The following is an 18,625-nucleotide window of genomic DNA, read 5'->3' as shown; positions in this document are numbered from 1 at the left end:
TCTTTTTCCGGCATGTTAATCTATCGTCCCCCGGGTAGTGATGTGGCGTTTAGGGAGGCTCTTCCAGATGCCATAGGTATGCTGGCCATTGGATGTGCTAATTTTTCCATCCTAGGAGATTTGAATCTCCATTTTGAGAGTCTTGCCACTCCAACTGTCAGCAGTACTCTGGCGGATCTGGAAGCCTTCCCACTGTCCCAACGGGTTATCTATCCCACTCACGTGGGAGGGCATACTTTGGACCCCTTTTTTACTAACCTCCCAGAGGCCAGGGTCTTAACTCCTACCCCTCTTGCATGGACTGACCATTTTTTGGTTAGTATCCAGTGCCCACTGTATGAGCCCCCTTCTAAACCCATGGCCAGAGTCGTCCCTAGACGACACTGGAACAAACTTAAACTGGAGGACCTGTATCGTACCTTAATGGAGGACCCACTTGGCCCTTTTGACAATGTGGAATTGGGCTATAACCTTTTCTGCGAGTGGATCACCCGTGCCTTGGATTCCATCATCCCGATGACTTTGAGCAAATGTAGTGCAAGGGACCCTAGCCCCTGGTACGATGGCTCTTTACGTACACTAAAGAGTGCGTGCAGACGCGCTGAAAGAGAGTGGCGGAAAGCTTATGACACTAGTAAAAAAGTGTCATATCTTGCCACTGTCAAATCCTACCATCGCGCGGTCTGCAGAGCGCGTGCGGCATTTTATTCTCTCGAGTTCCGCAACAGCTCTAACCCCTCCAAATCTATCTTTAAGGCCCTTAAAGATTTGATGGCAAAAAAGGCCCCCACGAATGACACAGGTTCAATCTCACAATGTGAGGCACTGGCGAGCTTCTTTCTCGAGAAGGTTCAAGCTATCCGTCGTTCCTTTTCTATTTCCACACTGGATACCGGACCATCTCTTAGGCCCGAGGAACATACGGAATTGCATACCTTCCCTTGTTTGTCGCCTGAGGGTTTTACTCATTTGGCCGAACATATTAAGTCCGGCTCTCTGGCTGATCCATTGAGACCGGCACTTTTCAGGGACCCATCGTCCTTTGATCTTCTGCCGATGCGCTCTCTGATTAATCTCTCGCTCTCTACTGCTATGGTCCCTGCCAGTTGGAAGCATGGGGTGGTTACGCCTATTCTTAAAAAGCCTGGTTTACATCCTCTTAAGCCAGAGAACTACCGGCCGATATCGCTTCTCCCGTGGCAGACGAAAACAGCGGAGGCACACATTAATAGAGTCCTCTCTGACCATCTTTTGCGGGCAAATATTCTTGATCCTACGCAGAATGGGTTCCATGCTGATCACAGCACGGAGACAGCCCTTCTATTCATGGTAGAACATCTCCGCTTGGTGTTAGATTCAGGTCAAACGGCGGCGCTTGTGTTATTAGATCTTAGCGCCGCCTTTGACACCGTCTCTCACAAAATCCTTCTCCAGCGCTTGGAAGAGGCGGGTATCTCAGGGACTGCCCTCCAATGATTCCGTTCTTTTCTTGCTGATCGATCCTTTTGCGTAGCTATTCCACCCCATCAGTCCAAATTCCATCCGCTGGACCAGGGGGTCCCGCAGGGATCCTCGCTGAGCCCCACATTATTCAATCTGTACGTGAGGCCGCTGGCTGAGGTCGTCAAGCAGTGGGGCTTGACCATGGTCTCATACGCTGACGACACTCAGCTGGCGGTCACGCTCAGCGGGGACTCTGACTTGGATGCCCCTAGGTTCCAGAATGGGCTGAGGTCGCTTGCCAGCTAGATGAATTCCAACTATCTCCAGCTGAACGCAAAAAAAACGGAGATAATGATCATCGGCAAGAAATCGGAACTGTGGGGTGACATTTGGTGGCCACCGGAACTGGGGCCTACCCCGACTCCGGTAATTGAGACAAAAAATCTCGTAGTGTGGCTAGATCCCGCCCTTAGTTTTGTCTCCCATACTAAGAGAACTGCCGCCAGTTGTTTTGGCATCCTGCGAGGACTAAGACCAGCATTGAAATTTTTTGATGCTTCTACCAGGCAGCTGGTCCTGCAGGCGACGGTGATCTCTCAGCTTGATTACGCCAGCTCTCTCTTGGTAGGGGTGAATCAAGCCGAAATTGCACGTCTGCAGTGTGTCCAGAATGCGGCAGCCAGAGCTGTGGTGGGTCAGCCCAGGTTTTGCTCCGCTGCCAATACTCTACGTTCCCTCCATTGGCTTCCAGTCACGCAGAGGATTCAATTTAAAGTACTTTGCCTGTCCTACAAAATTCTTAAGGGCTTCTCGGCCCCGATTCTCACGAATCTTTTGACGCCTTATGTTCCTGCCCGTTCGTTGAGATCTCTAGGTCAGGACCTAGCAGTGGTCCTTCGGTTTAAACTTAGCCGAGCTGGAGGCCGCTCATTTCAAGTACGGGCTGCTGCCCTGTGGAACTCCCTTCCTTTAAAGATACGTGCGTCTGATAATCTCTTTTTATTTCGTAGGGCCATCAAGACTTTTTTTATTTCCCTGAGTCCTTTCCTTTTTAGCTCATTATCTCCTTAGTTGTGTTGTGTTGGCTACCTTGTCAAGCGCCGGGACGCTCCTTCGCTGGAGCAGCTGTGCGCTGAATACATTTTTATAACATAACAGAACATAACATAACATAACATATCACAGAAATAAAAACAATAAAAACCTGGCCACCAGACCATAAAACCGGCTCCCAAACAACCCATAAACTGGTGCACATACTGACCTATTCGACTAGCCCTTAGGGCACTGCTAGATAGCCCTATAGGACACTCCGACTCTGAGCATAACTAGGGAACACCAGCAGTGCTCGGTGGTCTGTGGCTGTAGTTGCGTTTATCTCTTGAAAATGTCTGACCCAACCACGATTCTGCATCCAAATCCATGGACACAGAAGAATAGGTAGTGTCCAGTCCTTGTTAAATTGTATACCAGTGCTATGTAGGAATCTAGGCGTCATTCATTAGAAGGCTGAAGTTGCGTGGCTTGGGCGAGTTAATGATAATGCAAAAACATGGCTGCAGCAAGTTAGCTGCTGCGGTGCTCCGGGACGAGCTCCCACTAAGATCGCCCCGCTTTGAAGAATGATGGCAATTTTCGGGGGGTTATGCCGTGTGAACATATGGTTATCCTGAATTCGGTCTCGTTAGAGAAAATTTTTCTTTTCTTAACCTCAGGATATCGGTTTTCACCTCTGGAGGTATGCAGTGTGGTGTTTTTCCAGCGGAGGTTCCTCGCCGAGCAGTCCGCTTTCCCTGTCCATGCTTTGCGGCGGACTACGACGGTGGACGCCAGGCTTGTCTGTCCCATGTTGTTTTTTCCTGGACACGAAGTTCTGCCTCGGATTTCATTAGTGCGTCTTCGCTACGGGAGTGTGCCTCACAATCTCCTATGGTCACCGCGCTGCAGGAGTCCCGGTTACAGACGCGACTCCGGCTCTGGTCAGCTGCGCTGGAGCTGAGGAGGGGAAGGAAGCTGCGGAGCCTAGTGCAGCCGTTTCGAGGGTCGTCTTTTGCCACAAACACACGCGGCGCTCCGGCTAAAGCAACGTGCAGGAAGGCACAGTCACAACCTCACCTACTTCCATCTATAGCTGCTACGGTGGAGGGGCTGGAGGCTTCTAAAGGTGGTAAGGCTACTAATTCTACTCGCTTAATCCCTGTTGTGTCATCTGGGTTAGAAGCAGCTTGTAGCACAGTTGACGTGCTGTTAAACGAATGTCTGACTAAATATCGAAATTAAAAATATCGACATACAAAAATATCGGGACAAAAATATCGAAGTCAAAAATATCGGAATCCTATCCCTAACAAGGTAAGTACAAAAATATCGGAAAAATAATATCGTAGTACAAAAATATCGAAATAAAAAATATCGTTTTTTAAAATGTATTAATAATGATGTTAAAATAATTATAAAATACATATAATGTTACAAATATTAAATAAAAATATTAAAACATAATTAAAAAATTAAAACTAATACATATACATTTAAAATAAATTAAAAACTTAATAATTTAATGTAATTTTATATTTTGTAATTTCATTTAATTGATTTAATTTAAATTTATTTAATTTTTACCCTGTACGACTGTACCCCAAAAACCCAAAACTGACCCAGAACCCTAAAAATACCCCTTTACCCATGAACTGAAAACTGACCCTGAACCCTAAAAATACCCCTTTACCCAAAAACTGAAAACTGACCCTGAACCCTAAAAATACCCCTTTACCCATGAACTGAAAACTGACCATGAACCCTAAAAATACCCCTGTACCCATGAACTGAAAACTGACCCTGAACCCTAAAAATACCCCTTTACCCATGAACTGAAAACTGACCCTGAACCCTAAAAATACCCCTGTACCCATGAACTGAAAACTGACCCTGAACCCTAAAAATACCCCTGTACCCATGAACTGAAAACTGACCCTGAACCCTAAAAATACCCCTTTACCCATGAACTGAAAACTGACCCTGAACCCTAAAAATACCCCTGTACCCATGAACTGAAAACTGACCCTGAACCCTAAAAATACCCCTTTACCCATGAACTGAAAACTGACCCTGAACCCTAAAAATACCCCTGTACCCATGAACTGAAAACTGACCCTGAACCCTAAAAATACCCCTGTACCCAAAATTAATTAATATTATTTAATTACCAATTAATTATTAATTAACAATAACAATAAAGTAAATATATTAGCACATTTGCTGTAATTAATCTAATTTAAATATTAATATTATTTTGCACAATTAATTAATTAAGAATAACAATAAATTATACATAAAAATTACTATAATTAATTTAATTGAATAATTAATAATAATTAATTACCAACTAATGAATCATTATAAATATGAAAAAAATTATAATAATTAATTAAGTAATTAATAGAAATTAATTACCAATTAATTATTAATTAAAATATATACAAACATATATCAATTAATTAATTATTATTAAATTACTTCCCACCCTATTCCCCTATAAACCCATAACCCGCTACAGAACATATTTATCAATTAATAAATTAATTAAAAATAATTTAAAATTAATTCTCAATTAATTAATTAATAATTCCTAATAATTAATAATTAATTTAACATAATTAAATTACTTCCCACCCTATTCCCCTATAAACCCACAACCCGCTACAGTAGTAAAACACAATATTTAATAAAATAACATTAAAAAAAAGATAAAACATAATTAATACAATATAATATACACTAAATTTATTTAAAAATAGATATTAGTAACATCAAAGTTATTAATTTCGATATTATTAACATCGATATTTACAACTTCGATATTACTGATATCATACCAATATCGATATTTAGACTGTCGATATTACTTACCTTCGATATTTTTGTATATCGATATTTAAAATTCTATATTTTTGCTTATCGATATTTAAAAATCGATATTTTGTCTGTGTACCCTGTTAAACACCTCTAATACTAACTATGGTAAGAGGGGCCGCAAGAAGAAAATAGCCTCTTTAGAGGGTGAGGGTGAGTCCGCTGATCAGGTTCCTGAGGTGCCGGCTAGAAAAAAGCCCTCTTCCTTTTTAAGCACTGAGGTGAAGTCCAAACGAACAAAGAATAAGACCAAGGCTAAAGGCCTCAAGGCTGCACTAACTACTGGGCCAAAAATCACTCCACTGCTTCGTTCCTATTTTAAAGTGGTTCCTCAAACATTGCATTTATCGGAGGATCGCAATATGGCAACCGCTTTGGGTACCCCCTCCATCTCCATCCGAGCTATTTCATCTCCCCTACCGATTTCAATGATGGATGCTGGGGTCGAGGCTGAGGCTGTAGTCGAGGCAGATACTCCTGATACTTCTAGTTTCGTTTATGAAGGTGGGGCGGATTCACAGCCCCCTATGGGACCTGGAGTAGATCAGGAAGTAAGGATGGAATTACCACTACTTCCGGGGACAGGAGGGCACGGCTTTCCGGAGCTGGGTCCTTCACAGGCTCAGTCTTTTGTTGCAGTGCCGGTTCCTGAAGACCTCTTAGCAGCTTCACGAGGGGTAGACGCTGGTACCATCGTAGGAGAGGGGTGCAATGTGGAGAGGGGCAGTGAGCAGCTTGAGGGCCTCGCCGCTCGTGTTGACATATGGACTGTGGGTGCAAGCCTTCCATAACGGCAGCTTCCTTAGTGGGAATGTTTTCTGCCCTTACAATGGAGATACGGAAAGGTTTTATTGAATCCTCCGCAAACCAAGTTGAAATAAGAAATTACTGTGAATCATTGGACAATAAGATCGATGGGCTTACTACAAGAACAGGTGTTCTGGAAGAGACGGTAACAGTACTTTCGACTCACTTGGACCAGGCGAAGGTCGAAATAGAGAAACTTACCAGGGTAGACCAGGCACTCAGTGAAAGGATGGAGATGTTGGAAAACAATGCCAGGCGGGGGGAATGTTCGCATCCTAAATGTCCCAGAAGGGTCAGAGGGCTCGGATATGAAACAGTTTATCACTATGCTATTAAAAGAATCTCTAGGCTTAGAGCAGTCAACTGAAGAGCTGGCCACTGATATCCAGAGAGTACATAGGGATCCCTTTAGGCGGAGCTCTCAGAGGTCTAAGCCACGTAAAATTCTAGTTAACTTTCACACTTATGTGCTGACGGAGCAGATTCTTAACCTGGCGTTAAAGCAGAAGTCGCTGGCTGGGAAGGGATTTACTTTCTTAATCAGATCTGATCTCTGCAGAGTTACCTTGGAAAAGCAATGGGAATTTGGGAGGCGCTTGGAGGCGTTTAGGAGGTTAGGTGCAACAACCCAGCTTACGTTCCCGGCTGCCTTAAAAATCATGTATAATAATAAGATATTTAACATCAGATCGGTACAGGCAGCCGATGAGCTCTTGTTGAAGCTGGGCAAAGAGAGCAAATAGGGTTTATAATGTGTTTGTGAAACTCAAGTTTTGCTGAATCTCTTTCTTTTCAACCATAACTCAGCAACTCCCTATTTTGATTCTGTATACTATTGCTACTTCCTCTTTTCTTTTCATCCTCCTTCTCAGCTAATTATTTATGTATTCATCTTCACTGAGTGTTGTTGTTCTTTTTCCCCCTATCTCTCGGGGTTGTGGCGGGTGCATCTTTGCGGGAGCTTGTGGAGGGGTACTATCTACTGGAATATGTTCCGGTTAGCTATGACAAGGGTTTTTCAAGGGGAAGGCGGTGGGTGGAGGGGAGGGCGGTGGGTGGGGGGCTGGGCACAGGGGAAGGGTCGGGGTTGGGTGGTGGCAAAAATGTAAAAATGTCCTCATTATTGAAAGATGTGTTAAAAAGGATGGTATCAAGCAGAAATTGTGTAACTACTTAAGGTTACAACTGGCACTTTTATATTTATTTCTTTTGTTAGCATGGTATGGGTAGTTTAAACTACATCTCCTGGAATGTTAATGGCCTCTGTACCAAGCCCAGAGCAAATAGAATCATGCAATATTTGCGGGACTTGGATGCACAGGTCATTATACTTCAGGAGACCCATTTAATTCAGACCGAAATGCTTGCCCTCATTAAGAAAAACAGGTGGATAGATTGTGCAGTAACTACGACACAAACAACAACTACTAGAGGAGTCTCGGTTATCTTCAAAAAAGGGGCCAAAGCTAGGCTGTTATCACAGGCGTTGGACCCATGTGGCTGATGGGCCATCGCGTCTGTGGTCATAGCTGGTTCGCAAATTACAGTCCTGGGTTATTATGGACCGATCCAGGATGACCCTTCAACTTTGGAGTCTATTTTTTCACACTTGCTCTCCTTTCCTGATCCCACTATCTTTGCCGGAGATTTCAATGTTGTATTAGATCCCCAGTTGGATAAATCTGTTAATAGCTGCTCCCTAGTTCTTTCTAAGACTAGGTCCTTTTTACAGAGCGCAATGAAGCAATACAGTTTTGTTGACATCTGGAGAGAGAGTTCTGGGCGACAACAAGGTGTCTCCTTTCGGAACTATAAATACCATCACCAGTCCAGGATAGATTTTATCTTAATCAGCCTGAGACTGGTAGACTCTGTTAGGACTATTAGTTATCTTCCTCTGCATCTATCAGATCACTCGGCAGTAGTAATGGAAATGGTTTGGCCCATTAAACGGTCTCCAAGTACATGGTCTTTTGACTGTTCTCTTTTCTCCCTTCCAGAGGACATAGCCGATCTCAAGTCTGAAGCCCATAATTTTATGATATCTAACAGTGGCTCAGCGAGCACTAGGATTATTTGGAACTCGTTCAAGGCCTTCTTGAGAGGACTTATTACGGGGAAAGTCTCCTATCGCAGGAAGCAGTATAGGGAGGAAATCACCTCTATTGAAGCAAATATAGTCTAAATCCAACTGGACATAGATACCAATCACACAGCTTCTGAATCTGTTCTAATTCTTCTCCGGAACCAATTGTTGGTCCTGAAAGGTAGCCTGGGCTCGGTATTAAATCTCAGAGTCCAACAGAGATGGGAGGCTAGTAAGTTTGGCCGTTTTTGAATATAGTGAGGGTACGGGAAATTATTGGCGTGGAAGACCAAAGTAGATCAGGTCCGCAATAACATAGCTGCAATCACGGTAGACAATAACACCTTTTTTATCAGACGAGGATATTAGGAGGGCCTTCAGAGAGTTTTTTCAATCGATCTACAAGGAGGATAATGAGATCTCACCAGAGTCTATTGAGCGCTAGCTGAGGGATATTGATCTACCTTCTCTTTCCTCTGAGCAGTCTCAATTTTTGGACAGTATTATTTCTGAGGAAGAGGTAAGGTCCGCCATTAACAAAAGTAAGAAAGGGAAGGCGGCCGGACCCGATGGGTTGCCGGCTGAAATCTATAGAGCTCTGGAAATAGAAATAGTTCACTTTCTTACAACTTTATTTAATCAAATCCTACTCGAAGATCAGCTCCCCCTGCATCTTGGGACAATGCTTCCATTACCCTCATTCTGAAACCGGGCAAACCAAAGGATGCCTGTGGATCTTATAGGCCAATTTCAATTTTAAATGTGGACTACAAGATCTTTACCACAGTCCTGGCATCTAGGTTGGCCTTGATCGCGCCCTCTGTCCTCCATTCTGACCAAAAAGGCTTTGTGAAGGGGCGACAATTATATGAATTAACCTACGACCTGATAGGAGCCATGGATATGGCATCGGCCGAGAACCTTCCGTTGGCCGCCCTAATGTTGGATGCAATAAAGGCCTTCGACGGGGTCAATTGGGTATACCTGTCGGAGGACTTGGCCAAGTTTGGCATGGGAGCGGGGTTCCGCCGGGCTGTTGGCCTACTATATCATAATCCAACTGTGCGCTTGTTAGTAAATGGAGATCTGTCAGACCCTTTTACCATCTCAAAGGGGACACCGGAGGGTTGCCCGCTCTCCCCCCTACTATTTGATTTCTACATCGAACCCTTCGCGCAACAACTGAGGGATGAGGTCACCATCAAACCTTTTTCTTATAGAGGGTGGGAGAGAAAGGTAGCCCTATATGCCGATGATGTGCTTATTCTCACGTCAGAGGTTAGTGCCGCACTCCCCGCAATTCTAAAAATTGCCCATGCATTTGGCCAAATATCTGGATATGAGATCAATGCTGCAAAGACCGAGATGCTTGTCTGGAATGACGAGGTGAGCGTTACGGAGATACAGGCAGGCTCTTCGATGCAGTATTTGGGCTTGAATATTGTGAAAGATATTAACAAACTTGCCCTAGTCAACCTTGTAGCTGTAGTAAAAGAGTGTTGTAAGCTTTTGCAATTATGGTCCCACCTCCCACTTTCTTTAATTGGGAGGGTCAATCTAATTAAAATGTCGATTCTACCCAAAATTTCATTTTTATTTAATACCATTCCCCTACATTTTGACCAATCTTGTTTAGCTAAATTTCAGTCAGACATCACATCTTTTATTTGGAATAACCACCTGCCGAGAATAGCCTGGAAAAAACTTAGACAGCGAAGGGACAAGGGGGGCTTGGCTGCCCCTGACTTAAAACTATATGCATGGGCTTTCTAGCTTTCTCATACCCGAATGCTGCTGAAAATGCCCACTGACTACGGGGTGAGCTCAATGTTTTCAGCTATGTTGGACGGGGAAGGTGTCAGTCAGTCGGGTTCCTTTTTAAATTTGGCAATCCGAAAATTTTAAAAAAATCAAACTGATGGTCCTACAAGGACTTGCAAAAATGTGGGCTGAAGTAACAAAATCTATAAAACAGGGGTATTTCTGTGATAGAACACCGTTATGGGGGTTACCTGAAAGTCCCGCTTGGCTAGGAGATAGATTAGTGGTACCCTTGAGAGAGGCAGGCCTGGAAGTTTGGGGAGACCTCTTTTTTGAGGGGACTTGCTTTCGTGGGAACATCTCCAAATCAAGATCTGCCCCAACCTTTCATGGTTTAAATACTTGCAAATGGCCATCTGGTCTCAAGCCTATAAATCTTTACCCCCTAGAGGGAACAAGTTTGCACTTGGAGGCTATAGCCTACTAATTACTAATCTAGTGAACAGCGGACCAGCTAAAAAAAAGATCTCCCAGTGGTATAAACTTATACTTGAGGAAACGGACGGGGACTTTAGTTTACCGGACTCGCTGTGGCGTTCTTCAATCATCGGCCACAATCTGCAAGAGCTCTGGTCTGCTTCATTTCGGCTTTTATGGAACATTGTGAAGCCTTCTTGGCTATGCAGAAATCACCTTTATACCCTGCATAGGCTATCTAAATTCACCGAAGGTAATTCAGTTGCATGTGCCAAGTGTGGGCTTGTGGCCGCATCGGATGCCCATATGTTTTTTGATTGCCACCGTTTAGATACTTTTTGGGAAGCGATCAGCAACACTCTTACAACATCATTAGGTGCCCTGGTTACCATAGACCTGCCTCTTGTGATTTTTGGGATCCTAGATGGAGTACAGAGCTCAGCCAAACGTTTGGTGTTCTATGCAGTGCTGCTAGCAAGAAGGGAGATCTGCAATGGAAGGACCCTTTACCTCCCTCCTTCAGTGACTGGCAGGCATCCGTCTTGCAGACCGTATGGACCTGGCTAGGTCTGGCAACCAGAGTAAAAGGGCCTTTTGGTATCTGTTATCATGGGTGCAATGAATTGCCCGGGGGTGTGGGGGGGTTTCCCCGGGTCCGATGATTACATTACTATGGTGTCCTTTTGCTTACACCATCTGTACAGCCGTTGCCCGGTCCTAGCCCGGCACATGTTGGCTGTTACTCCGATCTAGGTTACCGTTGATCAGGTAATCGGTTGGTCTTATGCCTTTCGGTGGAGCCCGTAACAGCTGAGGGATGTCTGGCCCCCACTATGTCCGTTCTTATCCCTGCCAGTCTTGATAAACTGAGACAGCTGGTCGAAGGCTCATCCGTTTTGGCATTTGAATCCATGGTGGTAATGAGGACTAAAAAAAAAAAAAGAGAAGGCTGAAGTTGCAAGGCATGATGTTATTTCAAAAGTCAGTCTGGAAGCATTTCATAATTAATGCATAATTTGCAAATCATGCAAGTCAAATACTTTTACTTGGAGTGCTCAATCTGTAAAACAATAAGGCCCTAATTACGATGTCAGTCATAGTTGCATCAGCCCGACACTGTTACAGAAAGGCTTAGGCCGACCTCGCATCTGCAGTTCTGACCGCACTATATGATGCGAGCGCCCATAAGGAGGTCGAAACTTCCATTTTACAATGGAAATATATGCTGTGGGCAGAAAATGCCCGCAGCACAAGCTTCCATTGTGAAATGGAAGTTTTTAAACATTCCTTCACCATGTGGCAGGCACTTCACGGTGCCTGCCACATGGTGCAGGGATGTTGAGTTGGGCACCATAGGTGCCCCCTAGGGCATTATTCAGCAGCCACGAAGGGATGCCCCCAAAGAGACATTTCAACAGCAGTTCCATGTCGGAAAGGCTGACATGGAACTGCTGTCAGAAAGTGCAATGGAGAAAACGCTGTCCTTAAGGGATTATGATGTCTTTCCGACTGACCTATGGGCTCCTTGAGCCTTTTGGAACCATATTGGATTCCCCCACAAGTTTAAACACCATTTGCCGTCTTCCTAATACATTGGTCGGACTTTAAACCTCCCATATTGGACAGAAAACCTCTGATCGCTGTTCAGAGGCGTTCCACCCGACATCGTAATTGGGCCCTATGTGTTGAGGCTCAAAGCTTTGCTCAGAAGCCCCCAGCCTCCGCTACAAAATGTTGACATGCTGAATACCGATGCTGCGTAGTTTTGATTCCACCCTGTACCTCTTTCATCTCCACCACCAGATACCTCCTGTGCTTTTATCTCAATCTTGCAGGTTCCATTTCATCTTTGCTCTCTACACTTGTCAATGTTTTCTCATCTTTCCTTGACTCTTTCTTTCTATCTTTTCTCCTTTTTTCTTGCACTAGTCAAAGTCTGATGCCAGTCCCCAAAAATTACTCCCGGTGGGCCCCACCTGCAACCCACAGCTAAAATTAAGCACTGTTTACATATCACGATTGAATTGCAGTAGATCTTGTAACCATATTATTTAACGAAAGACAAGTAAGCTCTAAAGTCCATCAGGAGCAGACTTTATTAGGGTACAATGCCTTGTCAAAAGGCAACACGTGTGCAGTTCGGTGATATAAATACCGAATATGTTATGCTTCATTCTGGGGTGGGGAACATGGAGTGGGAGGCATTTACTACATCCCTTAAATATCCCACCACTGTCTCTCAGTATTTAGCAGGCATGGTAAATAACTCAACTTGTTCCACTGTATTCGGATTCATGCCCTCTGTGTTCTTTAAATCCACAAAAGAAAAAAGTTTATGACATGCAGTACATTTTTTCGGACAATTCTATTAATCGAGAGTCAAATAAAGTCTGGAATATAAAGTGAGAAGCAAGAAACAGAACTACGTAGGCAAATACACCCCTGCTCCATATTGTTCTTTACATGTTTTGAAATGGCCTTATAAAATTAGCTGTAATCATAATTCTAAATTGATATAGGTTACTTTTTAAACCCAGACGTCTCTCTAACTATCTTTATTTCTCACATTTCACATTATCTTGTGTTTTCTTTTTCCTCTGATTTTTTGCTGAAACAATGTCTTAAACAAATGGTCATTGGTGTGTGGCAGTGGTTGCGATTCATTAGTGTTCCTTCTAAACATACAGTTCCTGCTAAAAATATTGGGTTAATCTGAAAATGCAGTGTTTGTTTTCAATGCTTTGTTTTCCATGTTTAAGCTCGACAACGAAGTTGAGAAGACGACAAGACCTGTCATTAACAACTGGAAGAAGCAGATAAAGGTACGTTATGACATTTTGTATCCGCATAAATGATTCATGTTCGTGTAAAACCGTCCCTGCATAACGTTAAGTACTGCGTTTTGGCATTTTGCAGCTCTGTCCTGAAACATGAATATGTTAATGCATAGTTGTTTAAGCTTAGCTGGGAATAAATGGGTTTCCGACACTTATTGCAGCTAAATAAGTCTTTTTTCAAGTATCAGTGAAACAACCAAGTCTTTCTTCATGTGGCTGTTTAATATAGTGAAGGTGAAAAATAGCAAATATGGCTATCTATAAATATATTCTAAGGGACTAGCCTATGTGGTTTTGTAGTGGATATTTTGGAGTAGAGAGAAAAACTATGTTAAATGTATAGTGTTCTCTTCACATAAATAGTTGCCATTATACATCGATGTCTTTTTCTGCATCCTAAAACATCCAATACTCCTTGCCTTTCTGGTGTGAGAGAGCGTTGAAAATTATATTTCACTTAGCTAGTCAGTTCATGTACTATGGGGTCGATTAGGATGGCGGTGAATCTGCATCCTCCGGGCCGGCGGAAGCCACCGCCGGCCCGGAGGATGCGGATTCACCGCTGCGGACCTCCAAAACACCACCAGCCACATTAGGATGGCTGCGGGATCAGCGGCAGATGGCAAGTCCATCCGCCGCTGATCCGCGGGATGTTGTCCACAATTTGGTGGCGGTGTCTGCAAAGACACTGCCAGCCAAATTACGAAGGGTGAGGAAACATGCTTTTCCGCGGTGGATTTCCCGCCGTGGAAAGGCATGTGGACCAATGCTTCTGGGGGCCCGTTGCGGGCCCCCAGGGTGTTGTGGGGTGGGGGGTGCACATGGGGGGTACCTATGGTACCCCCTGCATATGCATGCACAAAGGGGCAGGCATCGCGCGGTTCCTGCCGCTTTGTGCATGCATATGCAAAGCATGCAATTTTAACCTTGCGGCGGGCGCTGCTTCAAGCAGCACCCGCCGCAAGGTTACAGATACGGGATGTGACCGCCAGGGTGGCAGCCACATCCTAATTTGACGGAGGGACAGCTGCTGCGCCTGCGTCCGCCATCCTAATGAGGCCCTTAGGGAAGTAGTTTTTGTGTTACTGCCTGTGGCCCACCTAGTTTGCCATGGTCCTCTAGTGCAAGCAAAGTAACTCGGCCCCATCTCAGTCTGTCAGCTGCCCCGACACTCCTCAACTGCCTTCGACATATTCTGCATCTGTTATATCAAAACTCACTTCCTTTTTCATACATGGACTATCGTACTTCCACTTGATGCATTGCATGTCTGCAAGTCAAACTTTAACTCTAAAAATCCTTACCAAAGCCAATAGGTTTGGTCCGTTTAATGTTCATGCACACAGTCATAACATGTAGGGACCCCACAGTTACACTGGTGCCCTCACATAGGCACAATCCTCAAGCTGCACTGACACAGACATTAAAGACCTGCTCCATTGTAAAACGTCCACGACGAGGGCCTTTGACCAGGGAGCAGGTCTTGAATGGCTGTTAAAGCACGTAACTGAGGGCTCTAAGGCTATTAGAACATTTCTCCCTAAGAGGAAAGAATGTTCTAATTTGCAAAACAAAGGCCACAGGGAGTCTGAGGGGGTTGAAATCCCCTCGGGGTCAATAAGGCCTTTGTTCACAGCAACAGCTGTGAATAAGCATTGGAATGGTCAAGCTCCAGACTACTACCAGCCATTAGAAGCCCAGGGCACTCCATTGTCTTCAAGGGAGTGCTCAACATCCCAATGTTCTTTTTTTTTTATTTAAAGATTTTATTGAAAAATAAAAGTGGCATATACATTGGCAGTTGTTTCACAGTACATTTGTTGTCTCTTTTCCTTGGCCTGTTGCTTGCAGAAGAGAAAAGAAAAAAGAGGAAAGAAAGAAGAGAAAGAAAAAGAGGGGGAGGGGGGTCGGGGTCGTTAGTGTGGCTTCTTTAAGTGTTCATCAAGAGGTTCCCACATGAGTTCTTTGGGAGTGTGTTCTTTCGAGAAGTTGCCTGTGATGTTGTCTGCTCCTCTTAGGAAGGTGACCCAGTTGATCCATGTCTTGAAGTTTGCTTTCGCCGTGTTCTTCCAGTTCGTTAAGATTATCTTTAGGGCCGCTGTGAGAAGCAGGTCTAGTAGATCTCTTTCTTCCCTACTGTTCAGGTTCGTCGTTACATGCCCTGTCGCCAAGGTCACATAGTTGATAGTTAAGTCTGTTTTGAGCATGTCGTTTATGAATGCGTTTATCTGGGCCCAGAACTTCTTGACTTTGATGCATCCAAAGATGAGGTGTTCGAGTGTGCCCTCCTCCTTCTGGCAGTTCCAGCAGTCACCTGATTCTGCTATGCCACTTTTGTGGAGCCTGGATGGGGTCCAGTAGGCTCTGTGGAGTAGCCAGTATTTTGTTTGTGCCAGTTGTGGGGTGATTTTGTTCTTTGTAGCTGAACACCACATTTGCGCCTGTTCCTTTTCGTTTAGCTGTCTGCCTAGGAGTGTTGCCCATGAGTTTGTTGTCTTCTTGTTTAGAGACATGGTGGTTGGGGCAATTAGTTTGTAGATCTTCGCTGTCTGGTGGCCTGCCGAGTTTAGCATTTGCACGTACTTGACGATGCTCGGTTCCTCTCGGGTTAGGTTTGCTCTGGTTATGGCAGTTCTTATCTTCAGGAATGTGTATAGCTCTTTGTTGGGGAGATTGTATAGTTGTTGTAAGTTTGAGAAGGTCAGCTGCTTCCCCTTAGTTTCCATTTGTCTGGGGAGGCTGATTCCCTTTTTGATCCATGTGTCATAGTTCATTATTGCCCCTTGATATGATATTTTTGTGTTGAGCCAGATGGATTCCCATGTTGTACCTCTCAGCTTCTGTGTCATTCGCCTGTCCACTCTCATCAGTGCTTCTCTGGTGTGCTTCAGTATCGTGTTCGACCATAAGGGGTGTTTGTTTGCAGTCAGTATCGCTGTTGGGTGCAGGCCTTCCAGGAGCTCTCCCTCCAGTTCTAGCCAGACTGGCTTGTACTGTTGCGTTTCATCGATCCATGCGAATCCTTGTTTGGCCAGGCAGGCTGTCTGGTAGGTTTTGAAGTTTGCCAGGTTGAGGCCTCCTAGTTCTTTCGCTAGCCTCAGTTTGGGTAGGCCAATTCGTGGTTTTTTGTTTCTCCATAGGAAGATGTTTATCATGCTGTCCAGTTTTTTGTGGAAGCTTTCTGTCATTGGGAGCGGTAGCATGTTTAGCGTGTAGTTTATTGCGGGTGTTATCATCATTTTAATCGTCTCAATCCTTCCCCACCAGCTGATGTATTTGGGCGACCACAGCTCTAGTCTATCTTTAACTTTTTTTAGCAGTGAGTCCTCGTTGTGCTGTATTGTGGCCGTTAGGTCTCTTCCAAACTGTAGGCCTAGGTACTTGAGTGGGTTGGTTTGCCAGGCTAGGCCGGAGTCTCCTAGTACCGATTTTGTGGTGTGGATGTTCATTGGTTTGCATTCCGATTTGTCCTTGTTGAGTTTGTATCCGGATGCCTCTGCGTATTCTCCTATTGTCTCCATTAGCGCTGTGATTGACGTTGATGGGTTGGTGGTCGTGATGAGGATGTCGTCTGCGTATGCTGCGAGTTTCACTGTTTTACCTCCGATCTTAACACCCGTTATCCCCTCATTGTCTCTTATTTTTGCAAGTAGTGGTTCAAGTGCCAGTAGGAAGAGGCCTGGTGACAGTGGGCATCCTTGCCTAGTTCCTCTCCCTAGTAGGAGTGATTCAGATGTGCTTCCGTTCACCACTATTTTAGCTCTTGGTTTGTTGTATAGGGCCATTGTCATTGCTATGTATTTTTCTCCTAATCCGAACTTTGTCATGCAGTTCCTTAGGAAGGGCCACGAGACTCTGTCAAAGGCCTTCTCCGCATCCAGTGCTATCATGACCGCCTGTTCATTGCTCTGTGTTGTGTGGTTGATTAGGTGACATAGCAGCCTTGTGTTGTCTTGTGACAGCCTGTGTTTGATGTATCCCACTTGTGAGTTGTGTATGATGTCCGGTAGGATTCTATTCAGTCTGTTCGCAAGCACCTTTGCATAGATTTTGCAGTCCACGTTTATGAGCGAAATAGGTCTGTAGTTTTTCGGGAATTGGGGGTCTTTACCTTCCTTGGGTATTATTGTGATGTTGGCCTCCCGCATGGTGTTTGTCATCTCACCTTTTTGTATGCAGGCGCTATAGGTTTCCGATAGTATTTTCTTGATTTGGGGGCAGAAGGTCTTGTAGAACCCGGTGGAGTATCCGTCTGGTCCTGGGGCTTTGTTCCTTTTTAGCTGGTTGATTGCAGCTTCGATTTCTTCTTCCGTTATGTCCGCCTCTAAGGGTGCTTTCTCTTCCTCCTTGAGTTTCGGTAGGTTGACATCTTTGAGGAGTGAGCGGCCTCCGTCTTTGCTCAGGCTTTTATCCTCAGAGTACAGATCTTGATAGAACTCTCTGAAGGCCTCCAGTATGCCTTTGTTTGTTGTTTGCGATTTGTTGTTTTTGTCTGTTATTGCTGCTATCGTGTGTTGTCTTTGCTTCCCTTTGAGGTAGGACGCAAGCTGTTTCCCTGCTTTGTTTGCCCTGCATAGATTCACCGACTTGAATTTTGTTAGCCACGAACCTGCTCGTTCGCTTAGGATTTTGTTCAGTTCGTACTTTTTTTTTGTGAGCGTGGTGAGTGTGTTCTTGTCTGTTATGTTTGCGCGGTGGCCTCTCTCCAGTGCTGCTATTTCCTCTTCTATCTCTGAGATCTTTTTGTTCCTGCTTCTGTTCATCCTTGATTTGATGTTTATCAGTTTGCCTCTTAGTGTTGCTTTGAGTGCTTCCCAGATGGTGTCTTTCCCCACTTTGCCGTTGTCATTGTCTTCCAGGTAGTTCTTTAGTGCCTCCTCTATTTCTTTTACATTGTCTTTGTTCTGTAGGATGTCGTCATTAAGTCTCCACCTTCTCGTCGCGCTCTCACTATGTTTGCCGTTCAGGGTGAGGGATATGTGCGCATGATCGGAGACGGTTATTGGGGCTATCTCCGTGTTCTCAATTAGGTGCGTGTGGTTGTTGGACATCAATATATAGTCGATCCTGCTATAGGAGTTGTGCGGGTGTGAATAAAAGGTGTATTCACGCGCTGTGGGATGTTGTAGCCTCCAAGGGTCTGCTAGATGATGCTTGATGCATAGGTCTTTAAGGGTGTTGCTGCCTGGAGAGTTGTGGCTTGGCCTGCTTGGGTGTCTGTCCGTTGCTTGGTCCATTGTCTTGTTCAGGTCGCCAGCTACAATCAGCAGGTCATCCTGTGGTAGATCGCCGAGTTCGCCGT

The 18,625-nt window shown here is 44.7% G+C and overlaps 1 protein-coding gene across 18 annotated transcripts in view; it reads left to right on the top strand.

The window, feature by feature from the left end:
• NOSTRIN (nitric oxide synthase trafficking) overlaps window positions 1-18,625 on the top strand; it is a 709,159-nt gene that overhangs the window by 131,907 nt on the left and 558,627 nt on the right. For all 18 annotated transcript variants that reach the window (XM_086956574.1, XM_086956575.1, XM_086956569.1 and 15 more), the window contains one exon: window positions 13,246-13,308. In XM_086956574.1, coding sequence (XP_086812700.1) covers window positions 13,246-13,308 — 63 coding nt within the window. The remainder of the gene's footprint in view (window positions 1-13,245; window positions 13,309-18,625) is intronic.

Source organism: Lissotriton vulgaris, chromosome 2_1 (genome assembly GCF_964263255.1).
Source record: "Lissotriton vulgaris chromosome 2_1, aLisVul1.2, whole genome shotgun sequence".
NCBI classification, from domain to species: Eukaryota; Metazoa; Chordata; class Amphibia; order Caudata; family Salamandridae; genus Lissotriton; species Lissotriton vulgaris.
The sequence above is the reverse complement of the archived record's forward strand: the minus strand, read 5'-3'. Positions and strand labels throughout refer to the sequence as shown.